The sequence below is a fragment of the Marmota monax genome, unplaced genomic scaffold (genome assembly GCF_021218885.2).
Source record: "Marmota monax isolate L192 unplaced genomic scaffold, Marmota_monax_Labrador192_F-V1.1 WCK01_AAM20220418_F8-fsc00020, whole genome shotgun sequence".
Lineage (NCBI taxonomy): Eukaryota > Metazoa > Chordata > Mammalia > Rodentia > Sciuridae > Marmota > Marmota monax.
This window is the reverse complement of record NW_026692912.1, coordinates 23,607,843-23,633,174: the sequence shown is the minus strand read 5'-3', so window position 1 is coordinate 23,633,174 and position 25,332 is coordinate 23,607,843. Positions and strand designations below refer to the sequence as shown.

At 46.0% G+C, this 25,332-nt stretch overlaps 1 protein-coding gene across 2 annotated transcripts in view; it reads left to right on the top strand.

The window, feature by feature from the left end:
* Window positions 1-7,071: 7,071 nt before the first annotated feature.
* The window catches only part of Med27 (mediator complex subunit 27), a 181,673-nt gene continuing 163,412 nt past the window's right edge, over window positions 7,072-25,332 (top strand). For both annotated transcript variants that reach the window (XM_046451423.2, XM_046451424.2), the window contains exons 1-2: window positions 7,072-7,299; window positions 9,463-9,607. In XM_046451423.2, coding sequence (XP_046307379.1) covers window positions 7,097-7,299; window positions 9,463-9,607 — 348 coding nt within the window. In that variant the 5' untranslated portion in view covers window positions 7,072-7,096. The remainder of the gene's footprint in view (window positions 7,300-9,462; window positions 9,608-25,332) is intronic.

Below are 25,332 nucleotides of genomic sequence, written 5' to 3'. Positions count from 1 at the left end.
TCTTTGGTTGTTTTACTAAGAGTTGGGGATGGGGGAGCAGAGGGGTGTTGGGAGGTGTAGGGGTGCTGAATGGCAGCTCCAGAGATTAAGGTCCTGGTGGGCTGCTGCCTCTTGTGCCTTGGCCTCCCCTGGGAGCCTGGACACCAGGCCTTTGCCTTGGGCTCCCAGGTTCTGGGTGAGGGTTTCAGGGTTAGCAGTCTCTGAAGCTGACAGTGCAAGCCCCACTTGATTAAAACGCACCTTCCCCATAGCTTAGGCATAGAGTCAGAGGCAGGTCCTCCCTCACATGGGCTGTGGTTGCGGCTGTACCAACAACTGTTTCTTCCACTTTGATTTGGCCTAATGTGTTGGTAAAAGGGTCCACTCCTCAGCTGTCTGGTACTTAATTACGCATGAACATGGCAGAAACTGGAGGCCCTAACAACACGGCTCAGTGGTTGATTAAGTGGGCATCCAAATAGGCAATCAATAATTTACTAAGATATTTAAAACACCTCCTGGTTTCCCGTGATGGGAAGAATACAGCTGGTGTGTGGTCCTCTGCCTGCTGCTCTGCAGGTGATGGTCTCCCCAGCTCCCCTGGTCGCTCTGCCTCTCAGCTAGGACCCTTCCACACACTCCCCTCACAGCCAGAAGGGGACTTTCAGAAACAGATCTGATGACATGGTGCTGCCACTTAAAGCCATCTGTTGCACCTGCCCGGCCTCCACCTACTCAAGAGAAGCCACGTGTGAGTGTTGTTACATTTATTTATCAAAAGCTGCTATAGTCGGGTCTGGAATGTCTCCCAAAGCTGGTGTCTTGAAGGCTTGATCCCTTCCCTAGTAAGAGGCCGTGGAAGCTTTAGGAGATGGGTCACTGGGGGTGTGACTTGAAGGAGCTGTCTGGAGCCTGACGCTTTCTCTCTTTGTGCTTCCTGGCCACCATGAGGTGAGCAGCTTTGGTCTACCACATGCCCCCCACCATGATGTTCTGCCTCGCCACAGCCCTAAAGACAGCAGCACCAAGTGACCATGGACTCAAGCCCTCAAAACCAGGAGACTAGCTGGGCGAGGTGGCCATGCCTATAATCCCAGTGCCTAAGGAGGCTGCGTCAGGGGGGTTGCAAGTTCAAAGCCAGCCTCAGCAACATCGAGGTGCTCAGCAACTCTGTGAGACACTGTCTCTAAGATAAAAATATAAAAAAGGCTGGGGATATGGCTCAGTAGTCAAGTGCCCCTGAGTACAATCCCCAGCACCCCCCAAACAAAGCAAACCATGAGCCACAATAAACCTTTCTTCCTTTAAGGTGATTATCTCAGGTATTTGGCCATCACAATGGAAACCTGACAACACAATGCTGCCCACGGCCTTCCTGGGTCTTTGCCGCAGCCTCCACTACTTTATACACCATGCTGCTTCTTACTTGGGAGACCACTCAGTCCATCAGTCCTCCCGTCCCTCTACCCCACTTCATCTGGTTAGCCCTCTACCTCAGCAGAAAGGTCTCAGGCTTCCCCTCATTAGGAGGATATTCTGACCATCCTCTTCAGGGGTCCAAATTTCTCTCTGCATTTCTCTTACCTTGCACTTGAACCTCATTGGGTTCCTTGCTCCATTTGTGTCTGCCTCTCTTCCTAAGCTGTGGGTGAACATGTTTGATTTGGATTCTTATTTAATCCTTCTATTGGGTGGACGCCACTGAACAAATTTGGGAGTGCAGAAATCCTGGCACAGTGGTTATGATTAATGTTAATGCCTAATGATTCCCTCCCCGTTCTCCTCCTTGAATTAGCACAGTCCTTGGAATCTTAGACTATGGAATCCACTTCCTCCTTCTCTAGATGCAAGAACACAGATTTGGAAGAGCTGAGATGGAGACTCTTATCTAGGCTGATTTCTAGGACCCTCTATTTTTTTTTTTTTTTGTGGTGCTAGGGATTGAACCCAGGGCCTTGGGCATGTGAGGCAGGCACTCTACCAACTGAGCTCTATCCCCAGCCCTCTAGAATCCTCTTTGGCTTTGGATGAGTCATCATAACCAGAATCAGCATCACATCAGAATTATGATGAGCAGGAAACAAGAGGAAAAGGTTCAGAGAGCCAAACAGGACTCTCCACCAGACTTGTTTTAGATTGATTATAATAGACCTATTCTAGGCAATTTAAACATAAATTGATGCTCTGAACCTTAACCAGGTAATCATGGGGGAGCATGTGACAAACCTCAGACAGCTTCAGTGATATTTATCAGGCTCAGCTGGACCCCTGGCTTCCCAGCTGTTGGCAAAATGCTGGTATGTTTATCGAAGGACTGATTGTGAGCTATGTCCCCAGGACTGTGTGCCGCCCAAATCCAATCCTCAGTCTTACCTGCACTGTCTTAAGTGTTATGCTGTGCTGGTTACAATAGGTGGCTTAGCTACCTTGTAGGTTATCCATGGCAGATTTTGTTGACTCTGTCCAGTGACATTGTGCCCAACCATCAACACATTGTTCTGCATCTAGTGAATCCTTAATAATTATTAATTGATGAGGGCATTTTCTCAGTCTGAATGTTTAAACCACATGTTCTCTGAATATGATATGAGTTGCAGCATATTTTAATTAAATACTGACAATTTTAATTCTGATTGCTTATTCTAATACTCCTGAGTTGATAGCATCGAGCTAATGGCTTGTTCAGTTTGGAAGATATTAGCAGCAGGGTGCTGCCAATTACCCAAACATAAGATCATAATAATTAAAATCTGATATTGCTCAAAATGAACTCCTTTAAAACAATTTATATCCCACAAACACACACAGATGCAGGCATGTAAGTGCCAACGTTCTCAAGAATTTACAGCACCTTAGAGAAACCTTGTCCATTCCTTTCCAAAATGAAAAGTTTTCTGTTGATGTGATAAAAGACGCCTTACTAGGTTCAGGGGAAATGTGTATTTCCACTGATCCATTTCTGAGTTTCCCAGAAGAGGGGAGCCACAGAGAAATCCTGAAAACTAATGACTGTGGAAGCAAAGTCTATTTGTACTTTATTGCACCAATCAGAGTCTAAACCACTGAATCAGAGAAGGAGACAAAGGGAAGTCTCGTGTGTACTGGCTGGGAGCTGGGGTGGGGGGCTGGGGATAATGGAGAGAAGAGATGAGCTCTGAGCGTGCAGAGACGGAACAATTTGGAGAGAGGATCCAAGAAGGCAAACACACCATATTGCACCCATTCACTGCTTCCACAAATGAACACTGAGCATCTATCATGCCTCAGGCATTAGAGACCCAGGGTGCTTGCAGCAGAGCCTGATCCTATACCAGACATGCATGTGTGGGCTTTACTGGGCTGTGAGACCCCTCAAGTTGTATGCAAAATCTCATGTGCATGGGTATATATGGGTGAGAACAAAAATAGATGGGCACTTATTTTTTTTCTCATGGGGACAAGGTACACAACATGGATCACATTTTCCAATCCTCCAGGGACCCTTAAAAGGTAAGTAAACATGATAATAGAATATGCCTTCTCTAGTCTTTCTCTAGAAAGAATAAACAAACCAAGATAAAACCAAACAAGTCAACAAACATTGATGTTTTCCTTTCTTTTTTACTTTGGTAAAGTTAAAAAATATTTCCTATAGAACCTCTGCATCCCAAAGGAAATATAAAGATCCCTCCCCCAAAAATAGAGCATTAGAGGACTCAGTTGATTGGCATGCTCTTGGCAACAGAGTTGTGTCACTGGAGATGATTTGAACGAACGGCCCCAGTACTAATCCTTGGTTGGTCGTGTAAAGAACCCTCCAGTGGACAGGCCAGGAGCCCCTTCTCCTAACAGCTGTGACTTCTGAGTGTTTGTTACATTCCAAGCCAATGTCAAAAGCTTTACCTGCACAGCACTGCTCCAGCTAATGCTACTTGATGACGGTAGAATCATTACTAGTCCTGTTTTACAGAAAAGGAAACAGGTTCAGGGACAATCAGTAACAGGTAAAGTTCTACAGTTGGAAGTTTTCTGTAATCCCCCTCCTTCCCCTCAAGAATAGTTATTCACAGCAACACCATGAAGCTGAGGTTGATGTTAGGAAACGAAAGCCACCGTAGAAACCCAAGTCCACCAGATAGTTTTCTCTCACATGAGACTATGAATTAATTTAAAGAGTGTTTAAGAGTTGTCTCCTGGAAAGCAATATCAGGGCCCAGATTTTGTGCAGAATTATTTTTTTAAATATTTTTTTTTAGTTGTAGTTGGACACAATGCCTTTATTTTATTTATTGCTATGTGGTGCTGAGGATCGAACCCAGTGCCTCACACGTGCTAGACGAGTGCTCCACCGCTGAGCCAAAAACCCCAGCCCCAAGAATTGTTTTTCGTTTGTTTCTGTTAGTGGTAACTGAATACAGGAGCCCTCAACTACTGAACTGCATCCCCAGCCCTTCCTTATTTTTTATTTTGAGACAGGCTTTCACTAAGTTGTCTAGGGCCTCCTAAGTAGCCCAGGCTGGCCTTGAACTCGTGACCCTCCTGCCTCAGCCTTCCTAGTTACTGGGTTTACAGGTGCGCACCACTGTTCCCGGTCTCAGAATTGACTATAAAGTTTCCAGAAAAAGTGGATTTGAACTGAGATGGCACAGTGGAGTTGTGGGGAAGTGGGGAATTCTTGAGGATGTAGGACTGAGAACTTCACAGTTTCAAAATCCTGGTCAGCATAGCCTGGCAGCATGGAAGCTTTTCTTACCATCTGGACTGTATTTATGCTTCCCCTGCTCCTTAAAACATTAAGTCACTTAAAACAACGTATTGTGACATTATTTCAAACCTACAGTTGCAAAAATAGTACAAAGAATTCCTGTACACCCTTCACCCAAATCCCACGACAGCTAACATTTTACCACATTTGCTCATCTTTCTCTCTCTCAGTAAACATCTCATCTTCTCATATTTTTTCAAGGAGACAAAATGATGCTCTTTTGCCACTCCTGGGTGTATTTCCCCCAAACAAGGATATCTGCTTCCATAACCACAAAACAACTGATCAAATCATGAAATGATCACAGGTAAGATACTAATTCTCCTACAGACCTTACTCAGATTTCACCAGTTGTCCCAGTTGGACCAGCAGAAGAAAATCCCAGTCACCCGTGGCATTTGGTTGTCATGTCTCTTCAGTTTCCCTCAGCGTGGAATAGTTCCTTGGCCTTCTTTGTCTTTCATGACACAGATATTTTTTTAAAAACAACAGGTAAGTGATTTTGTTGAATGTCTTTTAATTCGAGCTTGACTGACGTCCTCATTAAATTTAGATTTTGCACTTTGGGCAGGAGTATTGCAGAAGTCACTTTGTGCTCTTCTCAGTATGCCATTTTGGGGGTACATAAAACACCTCTCCACTCGTGATATCGACCTTGACCTCTTTGGTAAGCTGGTATCTGCAAGGTTTCTCTGCTGAGAAGGCACTGTTAAGTTACTGTCCCCCATCTTTTTTTTTCACTATTGTGGATTGAAATGAGGCCCACTCTACACTTGATCTATACCTCAGCTCCCTAAGACAAGGTCTTGCTAAGTTGCCCAGGATGGCCTTGACCTGGGATCTGCCTGCCTCAGCCAAGTAGCTGTCATCACAGGAGTGCACCACAGTGCTCCACCACTGCCCCTTTTAACATTACGGATTTTTTTAAAAAAATGTGGTAAAATACACAAAATTTACCACTTTAACTATCTTGGGTGTCCAGTTCAGTGGAATTACTACATTCACACGGCTCTGTGACCACAGCACACCCACCCACAGAACTTTTCCAAGTCTGCATCTGCCAATATTGTGCTGCAATATTACATGGAAGCCCTTGTCCTTATGACTCATGTTACTGCCTCTAGGAAACCCAGAAAACTCTCCTCCCCGAGACACAAAGGCAGGCTGAAGGTCACCATCACAGCATAACTCCTGTTCCCACCTTCTCTGCTCCAAGATGTGCAAGCTCAGCTCCTCTAAGGGACAAACACGAGGACTCGGGCAGGTGCACTCTAGTAACAAAGGACAAACACTTTCACAAACCTGTCCATAGTGGACAAGACCAAGAAAGAAGATGGCTTCACCTTCCACAGAGCCAAAAGTGTATTGTTGGTTTTGTTTAAACCCCAATCTTCCTTCTACAACCTATTTTTTTTTTCCCCAAAGGTGTAGGCTTCACTGAAAACCAGTCCCTGGTGGCCACCAAGTTACTTTTTATCCACATGATTGTGACAACTCTAAGCTCTTCTTGTAAAAAAGTCATAGAGTATTTGTGTTTTTGTGACTGCCTTATTTAACATAACCTAATGTTCTGAAGTTTCATTCATGAATATCCCTGATAAAATACTATCAACTAACCTACGGACCTGAGATTTTCATCGGATTAGCTTGTGTCCAAATTTCCTTCCTTAGTAAGGCTGGATAATGTTCTATTGGATGGAGATGCCACATCTTATTTACCGGCTGGTTGATGGACATTTGGGTTGCTTCCACTCTTTGGCTATTGTGAGCTATGCTGTCACGAACATGGGTGTACAATGACCTCTTAGAGATCCAGTTTTTAATTCTTTTGGGTATATGTCCAGAAGCAAATTATTGAACCATTAATTCTCCTTTCTTAATTAATATGTATTTTGAGACTATGCAAATATCCTGTAATTTTTGTCACACTTTTACCCACAAGTTTTAGCATCTGTTGATTCCTGAGTTGATTATTTGAACGACTGCCAAGTGGCGATTTTTTAATTTCAAAATTCCTTTGACATTTATTATTTTAGCATACCACAATAGGGAGAACCCCATCACCACCTTATTTATGAATATGGACTCATTTTATCCAGTGGGTTATAATCCTTGACTCCGGGACTTCATTCTTCCGAGCAATTCTTTTCTACGTGACTCCCCAAAGCACAAGCTTGGGGAAACGCACGAGCTCACCCCGCGGCCCACCAATGAGCAAGTGCAGGCCGCCAGCCCTGAGCCCTGGCAGCTCTCCCGGCCACGCCCCAGCGGAGTGGGCGGGGCCCTCCAGCACTTCACTTCCCGGCGGCCCGGCGACGTCATCAGCGCGCGCGGCGCGCGCAGCTGACCGGGAGGGCCCGCGGGGGCGGAGGCATGGCGGACGTGTTGAGCGTCGGGGTGAACCTGGAGGCCTTCGCCCAGGCCATCAGTGCCATCCAGGCGCTGCGTTCCAGCGTGAGCAGGGTGTTCGACTGCCTGAAAGATGGCATGCGGAACAAGGAGACGCTGGAGGGCCGGGAGAAGGCCTTTATCGCGCACTTCCAGGACAACTTGCACTCGGTCAACCGGGACCTCAAGTAGGTACCGGCCGAGGGGTCGGCTCGGGCACCCGCCCCATCCCCAGGCAGCGCCCACCCCTCGCGAGTCCTACGGGTCAGGGCTGTTCCCCTTCCGTTTGCGCCGTCCTCTCCGGTCTCTGCCAGCCCCTCGGGGACCCCCTCACCCCGGGCCCCGCCTCCCGGTCTCCATTCTCCGGGCTCCCTAGTCCTGGCTGTTTCCCCCCTCCCTCATCTCGGCTCTGGTGGTCCGTTCCTGAAGAGGCGGCGTGCTCTTCGCAGAACTTCCACCTCTCCTCTGAGCTTAGCAGGTTTCCCACCTGTAGGCCCTCTGCTCCCGGTGGTGTCTGGTCAGACTGTGCTGAGAGTCCGCACAGGACCTGACCAGCACTGCTCAGACCCAGGTGAGTGCATTGGAACTGATTGACCCAGTTGCTCGCCCCCGAACTCATCAGTTGTACCTCACCTCACTCCCAACATGACAAAACAGGCCCTGATCTGTCGTTCTTTCTTCCTCTGCTCCTTCTCAACCACCTGCCCAGCATTGTCACTGCTCCTTGATTGGTCCTGTTCGGCAGATCTTCTTCAGTAGCGACCTGATCTGTAATTGTTAGCCAGCCTGTTCACTTAAGCGAACCCCTGCCCCCAGCAACTCTTAATTTGTGGTCCTTTAGGGCTAGGGATCGTAAATGCCCGTCTTTCTTAAAGTCATCTTCTGCTTCGAGTCTTAATTCATAAGAATTAAATGAGTAGATGTTTGTAAAATGCCAGGCACATGGTAGGTACTTGATGCTTAGGTCCCTAGGTCCCAGACTTACCTTTCCTTTTTTAAGGGAGTTAGTGCTTCCCAGGAAGATTCTTGGCTGGATTATTTTTTATTTGTTTTGATGGTGCTAGGGATCAAACTAAGGACCTCAAGCATGCTGGGCAGGTATTTTACCATTGAAATAATCCTCAGCCCAGATTTTTTTTTTTCAATTTGGTCTCCTTAGTAACAGAGCGAAAAGAGTTGGGATAGAAGGTGGCCAAATGAGGGATACCTTTACCCCATTTTCAGTAGTTGCCATAAATCATATCCCCCTCCTCAGCTGCCACATCCACTTCTTGTTCTTAGGTGTGGTACCCAGCGCCAGTTAATACTTTCCCTACTTGAGGGAATTTCCTGGTTGGTGGTTCTTTTTTTCCATTTCCATTTTCTCTGATTTGCTTTCCTTTGCAATTGTCAAGGTATTATAACCCTTCACCATTTTAGAAACTTTAAAAATGTTAACATTACCCTTTTGCTTTCTTAAATCTTTGTACAGTAGTGTCAAGGAGAAGGAAGCTGAAGATTCTGGAAAGAATGTAGTGTGAGAAGCTTGTGTGCTAAGTCTTTTGTTGGCAGTTGGGGACTGGCCTCTAAGAACATGCTCCTGTAATGTGCTTTTGCTTTTGCTGTTGGCTCACTTTCTCGAGCTTCTCCAGAGTTTTCCTGCTAGACTGAAGTGTGTTTGTTTGACATGGCCCCCTTTGTGGTGTCTTCCCATCTCATTTGTTTATTTTATCTCTTCTTTGTTTTGCTAAGTGTTACCATCTGTGAAGCATCATGTACAAATTTATTCCTATGTGAATGATAAATAATCATCATTTATTCAGGTACTTGCTGTTCTGCCAAATGCAGGGATCTGCACGTGGGTCTTAAAACCCTTAGTGAGAGGCAATGTTGTACCACATTGCAAAATTCCAGAAAGTCTCCTCCTACTGCGGAGACTTAATTCGAGTCGTTAAATCCTCATTTCAGCAGTCTTGCTGATTTTTGTGCCCTTAACCTTTTTTCTCCTTTGCAACAGCACCAGGGAGCCCTTTTTAAAATTAAGATAAAATCCCATAATGGGGTTTTCTTGGTTGTCCCTAATTTTTTTGTTTTGTTTTGGTACCGGGGTGCTTAACCACTGAGCTACTTCTGAGCTCTTCTTTTATTTAGAGAGAGGGTCTCGCTGAATTGCTTAGGGCCTCTTCAAGTTGCTGAGACTGGCCTGGAACTTGTGATCCTCCTGCCTCAGCTTCCCCAGTCTCTGGGACAATAGATGTGCCACTGCCAGGCCCTCTGATGGATACTTTAGAGAGCAGCCTTTAGCCAGTGTGGTCAGCTTCTCTGGAGTTAAGTGAACTCAGGTTTATTTGCTTTATTTATTTATTTTTCAGTGAATTGGAACGTCTGAGCAACTTGGTAGGCAAGCCATCTGAGAACCATCCTCTTCATAACAGTGGGCTGTTAAGTCTGGATCCCGTGCAGGACAAAACTCCCCTCTATAGTCAACTCCTGCAAGCATATAAATGGTCCAACAAGGTAAGGAGACATCATAAATGGAGTTAATAGAGCAAAAGCCAGTCGTTCTTGTCTTTCATAAACGCAGAGAGTGAGGATAAGTTTTTATTTTTTTAAAATTTTGATTAACATAGTGTTATAGAGTTGGAAATTTTAGAATTTTCCTGTAAGCTATTTTGTAGTCCTTTTAAATCTGAGGACTAATAGTGATGCCCAGGTGATTGATTACATTTAATCAGCTTGAGTGTAGGCAGCAGCTTTCATAAGCTTTTGGTATTCTATGAGTGAATGTTGGGGTGTGTGCATTCTTGCCTGAGGAAGGTATCTTAGTGTTCACCAGATTCTTAAGAGGAGTTTATGACACCCAGAAGAGTAAGGACTGGGGTCTAAATGTTTAGGCACTCACATTGTTTTTATTCCTGTGTATCATTGTCTGGTCATGGATGGAACAACATCTCTAGCATGCTGTTTGTTAGATTATTTGCTAATTGTTTTAAATAACTGTAAAGGGAAAACTGAACTGTAGTCTAAAAATAACAGGAGCAGTTAGGCTCATAAGCTGGGAAACAGTTTGTTGACGGATGAGTTCCTTTTGTCTGCTATGTGTTATTGCACGTGTTTGTTTTCCTGTTGATAGGGAGCTAGAAAACAAAACAAAAAAACAAACTCTGCAAAAAACCTGAGGTTTGGAGAAGGCTTTATTGGGTAAGGGAACCAAAATGTTCAGGGAGTTTGTGGTATTAGGCTGAGCTCATGAGGAGCAGGGTGTGCAGGTGGTGTGGCAGGAATCTGCACACTCTTTCTTCCTGAAGGCCTTCTCTACTGTTGGTGTGATATTCTTCAGGTGCTGGAAAAGATGGCCTGGCGTTTTAGGTTTGAGCAACCCTTAAACCTGAAGATCTCCCAGAGCCTACATCAGGTCTTGAGAAAGGATCCTTGCCCTGCTTGGTAGGTGTCCACAGAGACATGCGTTGAACCCTGATGGGCTTCTCAGCTTGGATCTCCTGGAGGACAGGAAGTGATACTCCTTGGGATTGGAGTTGGGAAGTTACCAAAAAGACAGTCGATTAATTCATTTTTCTTTTTTATAGTGAAATACCAGAAGCAGGCCAACTTTATAAAGAAAAGAATTGTGTTTAGCTTTCAGTTTAGTAGCTCAAGGGCAAGGTGCTGGCTTTGGCCTGACTCTGGTGAGATTCTCAGGGTGAATGGCATTATAACAGTGGGAATACACATGAGAGAAATAGATCACCTCATCAGACAGAAAGACAGAGAGGCTGGGCTCCATAGTCTCTTCTGAGGGCGTGTCCTCAGTTGGCCTGAGGACCTACCACTAGGCTCCCACGTCTTAAAGGTTCCACACCATTATTGCCGCACTGAGGACTAAGTTTGAAACACTTGACCCTTTGGGGGGCACATTTGAATATAACCAAACCATAGCAGAGGGGATCAGGCAGACAAAAAAATTATAGATGTCTGTGTAGTTGTTGGGACATGGCACTGTTCTAGCCAATAGCCCTGCCCTCAGACTGTTCTGGGAGAGCTTTCTGCTTCTCCCAGGTGTGCTCTTGGTCATCTGCATGAGTTTTCCTGGTGATTGGTGCAATCTGGTCTGTAGGTTCATGGTGTGGATTTATTTCTGGTTGGATTCCTTATAAAATGTCTTGATTTTTGGTGTTGGGATAAGGAAGTCACTTTGATGTGTCATAGGGGTAAAGTTCTTGAAAGATGTTTAGAGTGACGAGGACTTTTCAGTGATGGGAAGATGTAGGCTGATATCAGAAGTATGAGTTACGGGGACCTACATGGGAAGCAACTGGTATTATGTTGACATGATGACACTGAACATTTGAGTGAAGGTTGTTTAATTATTTTTATTCATTAATTTTAATTGCTCAGCTATTAAAATAGAAGTCTGTGATCCTCACCCTTGCCCCAGGGTGGAAAAGAAAAAATATTATGTATATGGAACCTCTTGCCTTAGATGCCACAGGTTAAAAATACAGGTGATGAATCCTATTCCAATGTGAGCACATGTGGAATTTTAGGCACGTCTCCAGTCTGGTGAGGTGATGCTCCTACAAAGTAAACTGTATTCTTTCACCAGTTTCCTAGTGCCACAAGCAGAGGAGTATAGTCAGAAGATTGAGCCTTTTGGGGAGGGCCCAGAAAATGGAGGCCCGGTGAACTGCCTCTTCCCAGCTCCCCAGCTGGACTAAAATTTGGGTTTCCTAACTTAGTTTGCTGTCATCGCCCCCCCCCCCCCCCCCCCCCCCGCCCCGCCTCTAAAACTTGATGGTTAGTCTTATTTGGTTTAAGGTTTTCAACTATAGAAAACAATTTTTCCCCTTTTGGTTGCATCCAAGAAAGAGTTCACCTTACATTTTATTCATTCAGTCTGTGTGTTTTTTCCTATTTTTCAGTGCTTTAACAAAGAATGGAGATGACATCAAATGCATGTTACCTAGGTCCTCAGGCTATTACTCTTTCCAGGACAGACATCACTGATCAACCATTTCTTCTTTCCTGCTGATACTGTGTGTTGGCTCAGAATCCTTGCAACTCTGGTCATTGCCAGTTACTTATAGGAGGGCTGCAGGGAAAGCCTGTTTGTTATTTGTGTTACAGTAGGTAATTTCCTATGTGACTGTTGTTTATGCCTTACCTTACACTGGGAAGGAATTAAGGTGGATTATAAGAATCCATAAGACCCAGAAAGAAGAGGAAGAACAGGACAAGGATTCTGTATAAATAAACTCAAGAAATAGCCTGGAGAAATAAGCTAGCATTCCAATTTCCAGCTGGCGACATAAAGAGGCAAACAATTAATTATGTGTGTTTATCTTCTCTTGCAAATGAAAAGAGCTTTTTAATTGCTCAAGCTTTCACCATTCATCATTTTACCCTCAAAGATTTGAAACCAGTAAGTGCATTAATATATTAAGTGAAGTTTGGGGTAACTTGCCAATGTCAGCTTTCTGCGCTATTGGCTAAGAATTGAAGGAAGTGTGGGGAAGGCTTTGACACTGCCCGTTATGTGGTGAACTTTCTGTTTTATGTGCTGTTGGCCATAGAAAAGTCTGATGCATGCCTAATGACTAATTATTTTCTTTAGGGGATTTTTGTAATTTTTGTAAAGTCAGTTGGAATAATAATTACATGGAGTTGGTATAATTGTTAGAATAACACATTTAAAAATTAATCTAATTTAGTAAATGATGTCAAATAGCTTTGAGCAGCACTTTTCCTGTGCTGAACTGGAGAAAGAATTTAGCTTTTAACTATTATGCACCTATAGATAATTGTTCTGTGGAAGGATAACAAGCTCTCTTGACTAGGGCAAAAAATAATTGGCATCAACACTACTCTTGCTATAAAATAGTTGGTGCAGCCTTTGTTGCTTATTATGTTCCAACTTGCTCAGGGTTAGGCCAGATTTACCATGAAGGTCCCTTTCTCTTGTTCCCAGTGTCCTGTCACCAGGCTTTAATTTCAGCCTTGACTTTATTTATTTGTGGCAATAGGCTAATCATATAAAGTTGTCCCTTGGTGTCTGTGGAAAGATTGCTTGCAGGAGTCCCCCAATCTCCAGGATGCCGAGTCCCTTATATGAAATGGTTATATTTGCATATAACATATGCATATCCTTCCATATGCAGTGTTGCCCAGACTGGCCTTGAACTTGAGTTCACGTGGTCCTCCCACCTCAGCCTCCCCAGCAGCTGTGATTATGGGTTGATGCACCATTGTATCTGGCTCCTTCCATAGGCTTTAAATCCTCTCTAGATGACTTATAAAGCTTAATACAATGTATGGACTATGTAAATAGTTGCTATGCTATATTGTTTAGGTGATGATGGAAAAAAATTTGAACATTTTTAGTACTGATGCAGTATTTTCCATTAGCAGTTTCCCAAATCTTCAATGGGCAGACCACAGATAGGGAGCCAACTGCATTTGCCTGGAAAATCAGACTAGGTCTTTGCATTTCCCTAGTGATGCTGGGAGCAACAAAGTCCCCCAGAGCATCACTTTCTGTTGGGGTTAGCATGGGCCCAGTGCAAGATACTGTTGCTATCCCTTTTATTTTTACTATGCCTTTTTTTTTTTAATTAAAGAGAACCTTTCTTTTTCAGATACAGTTGCTTGAAACTCTGAAGATATTTGCTTCATTCTATCCTCCTGAACTGTTATCAGCATCTAGTTACTCCGGAGCTATATGTTACTCTGGTGTTTGTTTCTCCATGTTTAAAGGTGCTCTTCCTGTTTTTGCATCCTGGAGTGGACAGGGTTGGAAGTGTTCTACAGTGCAGCACTGAGCTTTTCCTGTAGGGACCTTGTCCTCTTTTAAGGGTAAGCTAGAGAAGAAGAGAGGTACCGTGGCCCCCCTCTTGTTCCTTGTTTGGAGTTGCTGGCATCTAGTAAGACTACTGTACACAGTAAGCATGAAATTAAAATTAACTGAATGAATGAAAGAATAAATAAAAGATTTTTGTGTTGAATTTTTAATTTATAGCCCCTTTGGTGGCTTGTGTGCTTGTATTTTTGATGAAGTACGGTAAGGGCATTTCCATTTTCAGCCATTACTGGGAAGTCTAATGCTGTTGATAGATGAGAAAAAACTCTGAGTTGGTGTGATGATGACCAGGGCTGGCTTCCAGGATGGTAATTTGGAAGGATAGGGCTAGGTTGATGGTGATGATAAGCTCTTTGAGGGCTGAGGTTGGCAGTTTCATCCATGTTGTTTGTCACTGTTGTGCCCTGCAAAGTGAGCCGAGTCAACAGCCAGTGCTTAGGAGGGGATGGGACTTGGTAGAAGTCTCTTGGAGTTGACTAAGTCAGGCTGATTTGAGCAACTACACCTGATACCAGGTGTTCTGTGGCAGCTGTCGTGTTGACAACAATGAAAACACTGTCTAGAAGGGGCAGAGTTGACGCCATTGCTCTTGGGGTTGTTTCACTTTGTGAGTACTGAGAACTCACTTGTGTTCCTGTTGTTTTCCTGGCCACCAGGCCCATCTCTAACTTGTTCTCTCTGCATAGCTGATCCATGTTTAGGGAACACTGATCCATTCAGGATGTAATAGAAAAGAAAGTCACTTAGATGCTTTCAAAGCTTAGTCATCAAGACTTTAGGACCACTCAGTGTTCTGGATTATCTTTGTTCAGGTACCATTCTTTCTTTATTGGGGAGTAGTAGGAACTGAACCTGGGATATTCTATCACTGAGGTATATCCCCAGACTTTTTATTTTGAGACAGGGTCTTCCCAATGTGCTTAGGGCCTCACTAAATTGCTGGGGCTGACCTTGAACTTATGATGCTCCTGCACCAGCCTCCTGAGCTGCTGGGATTTCAGTTGTGCACCACCACACCCAGCTTCAGGTACCATTGTTACAGGTGCTCTTTCTCCTAAATCCTTCTTGATAGCACCCACTCAGAGTGGACTTGCTATAGTGTCGTGGTTTGACTGCAGTATGGGCTGCTCTGGTAAGCCTTGAACCCCAAACTTTCCTCTTTCCTCCCACCCTCAAACCCTGACACCCCAGGAGCCATTATGAAAATAACAGAGTAAGACAAACAAATAGAAGAAACAATGAAATGAAACACGTCTCCTGGACTTCTAGACCCTGTAAGATTGAGACAGGTAACGGCTTAGGTGTGCATTCTGCAGCCAGACTGCAGAAGGATGTGGTCCTTTCCGCAGAAAGACTGGCTGGAGGCGAGGGAAGCCTGGCTGGGAGTGACTGGGAGTTTTGGTGGGGAGTTGGGAATTGAGGGCAGTAAAGATGGGGGAGGGCCCTGGGAGAACTGCAAGGTGGGATGAGAAGACTGCAGAGGAGGGGAGAAGGGCACATCCACTTCAGGCAGATCATCCCTTCGAACTGAGGAGGATAAGACCTTCTTCCCAGGAATTGGAATTCTGATAGGTCCAGTAGTCCTTTACCTGGTGGGAAAAAGTGCTGTGGACCCCTGTAGGATTTTTAGGTTTTTGTTTGTTTGTTTGTTTCTTTAGGAAATGGTTTGAGCATAAAACCCAGTTTGGATCATGTCCATGGTGTCACTTGGGTGCCTTTTACCAGCAGGGCGGTGGAGTCAGCTCTTGAGCTTTGTGATGGGGTGAAGGATGCCACCTGCCTGTGTTTAGCCTCTCCAGCTGCTGCAGGTGGGCCATGGCACTTCTGCCTGTGGGTGGTTTGGGGTGAGGGAGCCTAGCACATTCGTGGTGCCTAGAGCAGTGCTTGCGGGTGAACGTGCAGTTTGATCCCAATGGCAGCACTTCTGTCAGGTCATGTGTGTTCTGGGACACTGGGCAGAGTATTCCGGAGACTGATGTTTAGTCTTGGCCGTCCCTGGCCCAGCTGGGTGACTTCATGCCAGTCGCCTTACTCCTCCAGGTTCTACATCCTCGTTGGTGGACTGAAAGGTTGGACTGGATGACCTCTCAAGGCCCTTTCAGCTCTGACTTGGGAAAGTCCAGCTGTTAGCGATGGATTCCTCTGGGGACAAAATGAAAGCCACCCAGGACCTGGAGGGAGTCTTTCCATTCCTTCTTGTCCAGGAACATTTTTGAAATCTGTTCTCCAGAGCATCTCATTGTGGCAGAGCAGAGCAGCTGCCCTCAAAGACTTCAGTGGAAAATTACCTGGCAAAGGTTCTCCAGCAGCCCTGGCCTCTTGTAATGCACCGGGTGTGAATGTTGATGAAGATCAAGTGACACCCTGGTAGTTTAAATGGTTTCCATTTCAAGGCTTTGAAGTTTTACTTATTAGTGGTGGCTTGTGAGAATCGTTACTTTATTGTTGCTGGAATCAGGTTGGAACCCCCTCCTTGTCTTTCTGGAAGGGAGAACGGAGCTCTCCCTAAGCTTCAGTGGCCTGACCCTGCGCAGCTGCAGAAGCAGCTGACAGCCCCGCAGGACTTGTTCTGTTGTGGGGGCTCTTTAGATACCCTCTTTGGCTCTCTTCCGTTTAGCTTTTTTTGGACTGGTGAGGTTTGTGTGGTTTGTCCAGAACCTTCTGTAGACTTCAACTAGAGCCTCAAAAGGGTACTATCTCGTCTTTTCCCGGAATGTTAGGTAGAGAGGAAGACATTTTTCTTCATGCTTAGCTGCACGAGGCTGGTGGGAAGGATGTATGCCACTGTGTACAGAGGAGTCTCTTGTCCTGCCTCTTGTCACTTGTCTTTTCTTCTTGGTGGTTTGGGCTAGGATTAGAGCTGCAGGGATATCAGTGCTTCTGTGGCTTCACTTAGCAGCCATGCAAGATGACAGCTAACTGTCACCAGCCTAGATCTCCCCTGAGATCCAACCTTTGTATGAAACTGCCTGCTGGACACTCGCCCTTAGATGCTCACGGGCCTTATGGACAGAAGCAGCCCAGAACTAAAATACCCTCACCCCTATCTACTCCGTGTGGTGGGTGGCCCTGTCCAGCCACATGCCCAGACTCCACTGTCATCCATGGCCACCGCGCAACCTTCAGACCCACTGACTGAGCTCTGCTCTTCCCTCCTCACAGCCTCTCAGCTCCTCCTTCGTTCGGCCTGCTGCTGCCCAGGCGGAGCCTCGGTGGTCCTCGCTTGAGGCCATGCTCCAGGCTCCCCATCTGCCCTTCTTCCCCGCAGCTCTTGAGGGATCATTATAAAGTCAAAGTCTGATTTTGTGGCTCTTTGGCGACTCCTTCCATCTCTTGGGAGGCATTCTAGCAACAGTGCTCAGGAAGCTGGGTCTGGAAGCAGTCAGACCTGTGGCCAGATGACCCACCTCATCTGTGGCATGGGGCCAGCAGTCCTGCCTCTTCGGGTAGTTGTGCAGGTATCCGATTAGCTGCCCAGGTGAGTGTGTGCATCACCTGTTGATCATTGGCAGTCTCAGGGAAGCCCAGGGCTCTCTTCACTAGCCACCTGTCTCCCTCCCGCCCTTCTCTCCTCTTCCTGAGGAAACAGAAAAGCTAAAACTTCCTATGATGGACCATTTCAGATACACACGAAAGTAAGGGCTGGATAGTGACCCTCACATCCCCTGCTTCAACAGCCAAGTGCATTTTGCCCATCTTGTTTCCTTATCTCCCTCCCCCACCTGCTCTCCTTGTTGGGTGGGGTGGTAGGGTGGGGGCTGGAGTAATTTAGGGCACTTTCCAGATGCGGTGTCATTGTCTGCAGATATTTCAGTGTGCAGCTCCCTCCTTCCCACTCTCCCTGTGCTGCTTTTGCCAATTGTGTTCCAAAAATTAATTGCAGTTCTCCAAGGGGCCATGATCTGTTTGTCCCAGGGACTTTGCACATGTCCTCCCTCCTTTCTCTCTTAGTTATTCAGGGCTCAGCCTAGTCGCTACCTCCTCAGCAAAGCCTTCTAAGATGTGCCTCTGTTGTTGCTTTTACCCACTCGTTTATTGGCCTGTTTCCCTCACAAGGTGAAGCCTTATTCTGTTAGGACTGAGACTCGGGCCAAGTTATCAAATACCTGAGGGCCTCAGTCTGTTGAACCATCCAGTGGGCACAGTACTGATCTCACAGGATGGTTCAGAGCGTCTGATTAGGAAAGTACCGTTCTAGTCCCAGAAAGGACGCTAGTGGCATTTGGTGAATAGTAATTATTTGTGTCAGTTAGTTCTGTGTGTGCAGTATAGCAGTATTTGAACCCAGTTAAATTGAAGCCCTGGCCTCTCTTCCTCTCTCCTTTTTAGATTGTGTTTTTCCCTTCGGAGTCTGTTCAGATTGCTTCACCTTGACCTTTGCAGACTGTGTGTGCTTGTTAGGTAAGGAGAAGTGAGAGGAAACAGGCATGGGCTGGTGCCAAGTCCGTCCCTGTTCTCTAGGCTGCCCTGGGCTGGGGTCAGGCTTTCTGCTGGTGCAAGGGAGGCCAAGCCAGGGCATCTGTTTTGCCTCCTGCTCACTGCGCTGTCCCTTGGCTTCTGGAAGCTGCATTCTGCCTTCCCTCTGTGCGGCCAGCTTTGCTGCAGTCACTTATTTGTTTTTGGAGGCCCAGCTTGCTGCAGTTTCTTGCTTGGTAAATCTTTTGCTGGGCTGTTCTGCTTGCTTTTCCTTGTTGACTTGACAAAGTGAATGGAACTCCTCAGGACCCTCACTTGGCCCCAGGAACAGTTTGCTCAGTTAGTACGTTCTGGCAAGTCAGTGACTTCTTGTTCGTGGTGCCCTGCTGCCTGAGGAACCTGAGCAGCTGCCTGTCCCTGCTGCCTGCCACCCTCTGCCTGGTGTGCCCTGTAGCTTTATGAGCACATTCTTTCCTGCTTCCTCCTCCAGTCCCTATAAAGCGTTCTTCAGAGCTGACTGAAGCTGTTTTTGCCCCCCAGTCTCTGGATGGATGTGCTGGCCATGCTGTGCTGTGTGCTGTCTGAGGTCTCTTTTTCTCCAGGGTTGGGACTGTGGAGTCAGCTTTGGGTGACTGGAATCTAGTGCGTAGTAGCACTTAGTGATTGAGCACCACCCCACATATTTCCAGACACACTCGTCCTTGGACTGAGTTAGAGCTCACAGGAACCTCAGCTGTCAGGTTATCACACCTCATTTTCTAGAGGGAGTGACTAGTGTGTGGCCACACTGCTCGCCCTCTTAGTGGGACCAGCAGTATCTTGGCAGCTTGAAAAGAGAATGCCAGGTGGGTGTCCAGAACAAAAGAGGTTTCTTTTACTGTTGAGGCCTGTGAGATACTGCCCTTTCCCCTTGAGGGACCCACTGTGAGGGAGGCAGGAGCAGTGGTCCATACATAAGACATAACAGAATCTCCAGGGACAGGTGGGATGCATGACAGCTAAGTGTGTGGGACCTAGCCCAGGCTTGGGCATGGCCCGGGGGAATTGCCTTATGAGCAAAGTAGATTCAGGCCCCTCGGCCTCAGGAGAGACAGGTGTCCTCGCCTGCTTTAAACTCAGGATACCACAAATTGGGATCTTAGCAGGTAGTTTGCATCTTTGCTGGCCAACTCATCAGAGAAAAAGGAACTGCCCAGGAGTTCCTGACTGCCGTCTCTGGCATGGGAGGGGCAACAAAGAATGGCTGTGTCAGGACAGGTGTCACCCCCCCCACCATGCCTGCCCAGCTGCCTTCCTTCCTTTTCTGTGGTATGGGGATTGGGTCTAGGGCTGCTCTAGGTATATCCACAGCCCTTATTTATTATTTTTTGAAAGTAATAGGTCTTGCTAAGGTGGGTCTTGAACTTCTCCTACCTCATCCTCCTCAGTTGCTAAGATTATAGGCATGTGCCACTGTGTCCAGCCCCTTTGTCTTTCTTTTAAACAGGAATGGTGCTTAGTCCTGCATTGGGTTCGTGAGCTACTCTTTTCTCCATTTGTCTGTGTTAGGATTAGAGAGCTGCATTGTGCTATGTGTTACTTTCAGTCTGTAGGCTTCTCTGATTATAGACCAGTGTCAGCAGTTGCCACCACTGAGCATGTCCTCAGTGCCTCTCACATTGTTAGAGTTTGGGGGATGAGTGTGCAGCCTGAATGTGTGTGTGTGTGTGTGTGTGTGTTACACGCGCACGCGCATTCCATTGTGAAAAAATGGTTGCTGTTTTTGTCAGGTGCTCAGTTGTAATCATTTCCAAACTGGTTTTGGGTGCTGTGTTGTTGGCTAGGACATACCCAACCCATCCATTCAGTATATATTTATTGAGCACATACTGTGTGCACTGTTGTAGACACAGTGGACAGAGCAGATGAATTCCCACCTTTGTGGGCCTAGCTTCATTCAGTTCTCTGACTTGATCAGAGGAGTCCAGTGCCCAAAGCACCTGGTGTTAGTAATTCCTGGGTCTCCTGCTGGTCCCACCCATTCCTTCACCAGTGGCCTTAAATGCCTCAGCTTACTGTTCCTTGTTCTCAGAAAGAAACATAACTCACAGAGGACTGGGTGACATAACTGGCACATGCAGCTTAACTAGAAAAGTGTCTGAACATAAAGGCAGTTGTGCCTCGGTTGTCCAAGTATTTTAAATATCATCCTGTTTTATAGCTTGCTGCATTTTAATTCTGTCACACTCTGAACACAAATGCAGATTTCTTGCTAGCGATATACGGTGTTCTGGTTTATTTGTCCTTGGCTTGTCACTAGTTTGCCCTTAACTCTGTTCCAGCCCAAGACTGTGCTTGTTTGTTGTTGATTTCAAGACAATACATAAGAATACATCTTATATTTGTGTGTGTGTGTGGGGGGTGGATGATCACTTGATCAGCGTGAGGGCGCTGACTTCCTTGCTGCTGCTGACCTAAGACCTGACCCAGTTGGTCTGTTTCTGTCATAAGAAAATGTTCCTCATCTTGTGTGCAGCGAGTGGCGGGCCCTTTACGTCGTCTTCCCTCACCTGCAGGGGATGCACTTCAGGACTTCTTTGGAGGCCTGAAACTGCAGATAGTACTGGACCTGATAACTTAATCCCGTTTTCATCTTAACTGAGTACTGCACTGAGGTTGTAACTTTTGCAGTTTGAGATCCGACAGCAAAATGGCATACATTTCTTTTTCCTTCATAATTTCACGAATAGAAGTTTTGTTCTTATGGTGGACCTTAGCAACTTCAGCATATGATTTTTTTTCTTTCTTTATTAAGCTGAGAGCTTTTGCCTTTTTACTTATAGCTTGCACTCACAGCCCCTCTTGGGCATATCTGAATTGTCAGCATCACTACTTTTGTGCTTCGGTCCATTATTAAGTAAAATAAGGGCTCCTGGAGCACAGGCACTGTAGTGCCCCCGCCAGTCTGATCACATGGCTGACATCCTCACGCTGCTCTGAATGACACTCAACTTAAAACTTGCAAATGGTAATTTCTGAAGTTTTTTATTTAGTATTTTCAGCCTGCTGTTGACTGCGGGTCACTGAGACCGTGGAAAGCTAAGCTACAGATGAGGACAGCTGTGCTTCCAGCTGCATCTGCTTAAATATCCTTGAGATCTGGGAGCCCGAGGCCTTTCTCGCTCCTGTGTGAGGTTTACCTTCTGCACCCACCTTGTGCCTCTCGGGGGTCAGCTGTGGTCCTTGCTGCTGGTGTTTCCTCCCTTTGCCTTGCTGCCCACCTTCTGTTTATCCAGTTGTCCTGTCAGCAAGATTTGTCTACCTTGCCTTTTAAAACCACATTTTATAATTCAATATGTTTCCCTGAGTTGAACACATTGATCAAAAATAGTGCCTCCTATGTGGTGCTTGTGATCGGAATCACAATGATCCAAGTTTCTAGGTAGACTGGACCTAGTGAGCAGGAAGTGATTAAGTGACCACCAAAGGGCTCCGTTTGGTGATGGAGGGAGTGCATTTTCCTTCTGAAGTCTCTGCCATGGCTCTGTGTGCTGCGGTTCCTCCCCAGGTTTCACCCTCTTCACCTACAAGATGGGGTTGAGGACCTTTCTGTTTCTGGCAGTGAGTGCACCTGGCATGGGGCGGGCACATGGGAGGTACTCCTTGGGTCTTTATCTAGTCCCCTCTCCTGTGCCCCGTCCCCCAGACACTTCACTGAGCTGGTGGAGACTTTCCTGCTAACTGGATCACCTTCAAGCTTGATTTGGATAGCAAAAATGCCAGCTACAAGCGTCTTTAAAATGTTAAAAACCCAGCAACAACAAAACAAAACAGCAGTAGGTTATGGAGGCCACCACTCCCTGTCCTTTGTTTTTCCTAGTCTCAAACAGAGACTGTGTTAATTTTAATTCCTTGGATGCACTCAAACATTGAGATTTGAATGCATTTTCACAGTAGCTCAGACAGCGTGACCACATTATCTTGCAGGCAGTTTGTTGGAATCCTCGGCCAAAATGTTGTGCTGGGGACCTCATCTTGCAAAGCTGGAGTGTAGTAATTTCCAGCAAGATGTCTTGGGGGAATGTTGCCTTCCTGTTGAGACTTCCTCCTGACACTGAAATGTCCTCCGCAGTCACACAGCGATGTGCTCATATTGCTTTCGAGGAAGGATGGTGGAGGTGTCTCCGCAGAGTTGCATTATTCTTAGGAGTTGCGGAGTGGAAAGGGCCTGGCTGAGCTGCCTGGGTCCTGGAGGAACGGGATACTTCCTGCACCCTGGTGTAGTCTAGAGGGCACTTCCCAATGACTGCATCTCCCATGGTTGACTCCATGCCTCTGTTAATAACAAGTATTTGTTGCCAAATTACTGAGCTGCCTCCCTTCACCAGGACGTTGGCAGCAGCCTCCTCCCTGGCCTCCCTGTCTTCCCACTGCTAGTCTTCTGCCTGCAGTGTCAGAGTGACCTTTCAGATGCAAGTTTGATCACATAGCCCTCCTGCTGAGATGTGTTTCTGACTCCCCGTGCTCAGGATGAAGGCAAACACCATGGTTCTCTGGGGCTGTCTCCCATAGAGCACCACTCTGGCACCTTGTCACCTTGAGGTGCCACATGGTCCCGGTGCCACATCCTGCCAAAACAGGCCTTACCTTCTCTCGAATATTGCTTGACTTACTCCCTCATTTTTGCATATTTGCTTCTACTCACACATTCAGGAGTCTTTTTTACTCCTCCCAAGTTAGGGTGAGGTGTTCCTTCTGAGCACTGCTGCAGCCTCCTCCCCACATTGCCCCATTTCCCATTGCAGCAGAAGTCCAAATTGCCTGGCCTGAGGAGAGGGCCCATGCTAGCCGGGCCTGTTCTCAGTGTAACAAACTAACCAAACACTTTTAGTTCAGTAAGTAGCTTATTAGTCCTCAGAAACAGTGTTATAACTTCAATTCCATTTGTGTTTGGGAGGAGGGGTCAGGGACAGAGCTGGGATTCCAAGTCCCCTCTGCTGAGGGTTGGGGAGGAGGTGGTTCTTCTGTGCCATTTCCTGCACGCAGCTGTAGGAAGGTCTCACTGTGGTTCATGATTCTGCTCGTGATTTGGCTTACTGAAGGATAATGCATATTAAGGTGTTTTTTTTTTTCTTTTTAAACTAGTTTGGGGATACGAACAGAAGGCAAATTATCTTGATTATTTTGAGGCAGATAGGAAAAGGGCAGAGAAAGGGTACTGTGAAAGTTTCAGAGGCGCCTTGTACTCATTTTAGCACTTTACAGTTCTGAAGCAGGGACACACTCACCATCTCCTCAACCAGGTGAGGCTCAGTTGGTGAAGTTAAGTCATGCTCCGGTGCCTGGGTTCAAGTTCGGCCTCCCCTTACTGGCTCGTGACCTTGGGCAACTTACTCCTTCTCCCCATCTATGAAATGAGGCTGATGACAGTATCCACCCTACAGTTATCAGGCACGTCAGGAGCTGCGTGTCTGAGGTAGAGTGGCTGGCTCACATTAGCTGTTGGGATGCTCCTTGGCTCTCTGGGAGCTCTGATGGCTGGGGTGGGCTTGGCCTTAGTTTATTGGGGAGGCAACCGGGGTTCCTAAATTTAAGGTGACCCCCATTCACAGGCTTTAGATGGTTGAGAAGAGTCACAGAGCTCTGCCTTCAGCCCCTTCTGCTCTGTTCTCCTCTGCTGCTTCCACAAGGGCAGGCGCTGTGCGGCTGCTTCCTGAGAGTGTGTTACAGCTCCAGGATGAGGACATGGTCTGAGAATGGCTGTATTTTTGGGTGGAATTTCAGAACGTTTCCTTAACTTTGTGCAGAGTGTCTGGGTTCTCGAACATTGATACAAATCACAAGGATTACTGTCAATATTCTTATTTTAAGTATTCAGGTGGGTAGGTTATATGAGGTGCTGGCAAAGGAGAACCTCTAGATAAATTGTCATTTCTTAACATATCTATATCCTATCATACTTTTAGTTTCTTTTTTCTAAAAATTTGAGTTATTGAAGCATGCCTTAGCTCCCTAAGTCTTTAGGGCCATAGAAAGCATTTAGGGTACACTTGTACATTGCTGGTGGGACTGCAAATTGGTGCGGCCAATTTGGAAAGCAGTATGGAGATTTTTTGGAAAGCTGGGAATGGAACCACCATTTGACCCAGCTATTCCCCTTCTCCGACTATTACCTTAAAAGAGCGTACTATAGGGATACTGCTACATCAATGTTCATAGCAGCACAATTCACAATAGCTAGACTGTGGAACCAATCTAGATGCCCTTCAATAGATGAATGGATAAAAAAAAAAAGTGGCATTTATACACAATGGAGTATTACTCTGCACTAAAAAATGACAAAATCATGGAATTTGCAGGGAAACGGATGGCATTAGAGCAGATTATGCTAAGTGAAGCTAGCCAATCCCTAAAAAACAAATGCCAAATGTCTTCTTTGATATAAGGAGAACAACTAAGAACAGAGCAGGGAGGAAGAGCATGAGAAGAAGATGAACATTAAACAGGGACGAGAGGTGGGAGGGAAAGGGAGAGAGAAGAGAAATTGCATGGAAATGGAAGGAGACCCTCATTGTTATACAAAATTACATATAAGAGGAAGTGAGGGGAAAGGGAAAAAAAACAAGGGGGAGAAATGAATTACAGTAGATGGGGTAGAGAGAGAAGATGGGAGGGGAGGGGAGGGGAGGGGGGATAGTAGAGGATAGGAAAGGCAGCAGAATACAACAGACACTAGTATGGCAATACGTAAAACAGTGGATGTGTAACCGATGTGATTCTGCAATCTGTATACGGGGTAAAAATGGGAGTTCATAACCCACTTGAATCAAATGTATGAAATATGGTATGTCAAGAGCTATGTAATGTTTTGAACAAACAATAATAAAAATTAAAAAAAAAAAAAAGCATTTCTGATCTAGGTGATCCCACCAGAACTTATCTATTCCTATGGTTTCAACTAGCCCTTGGCAGAGACCTCATAGAAGTAACTAAA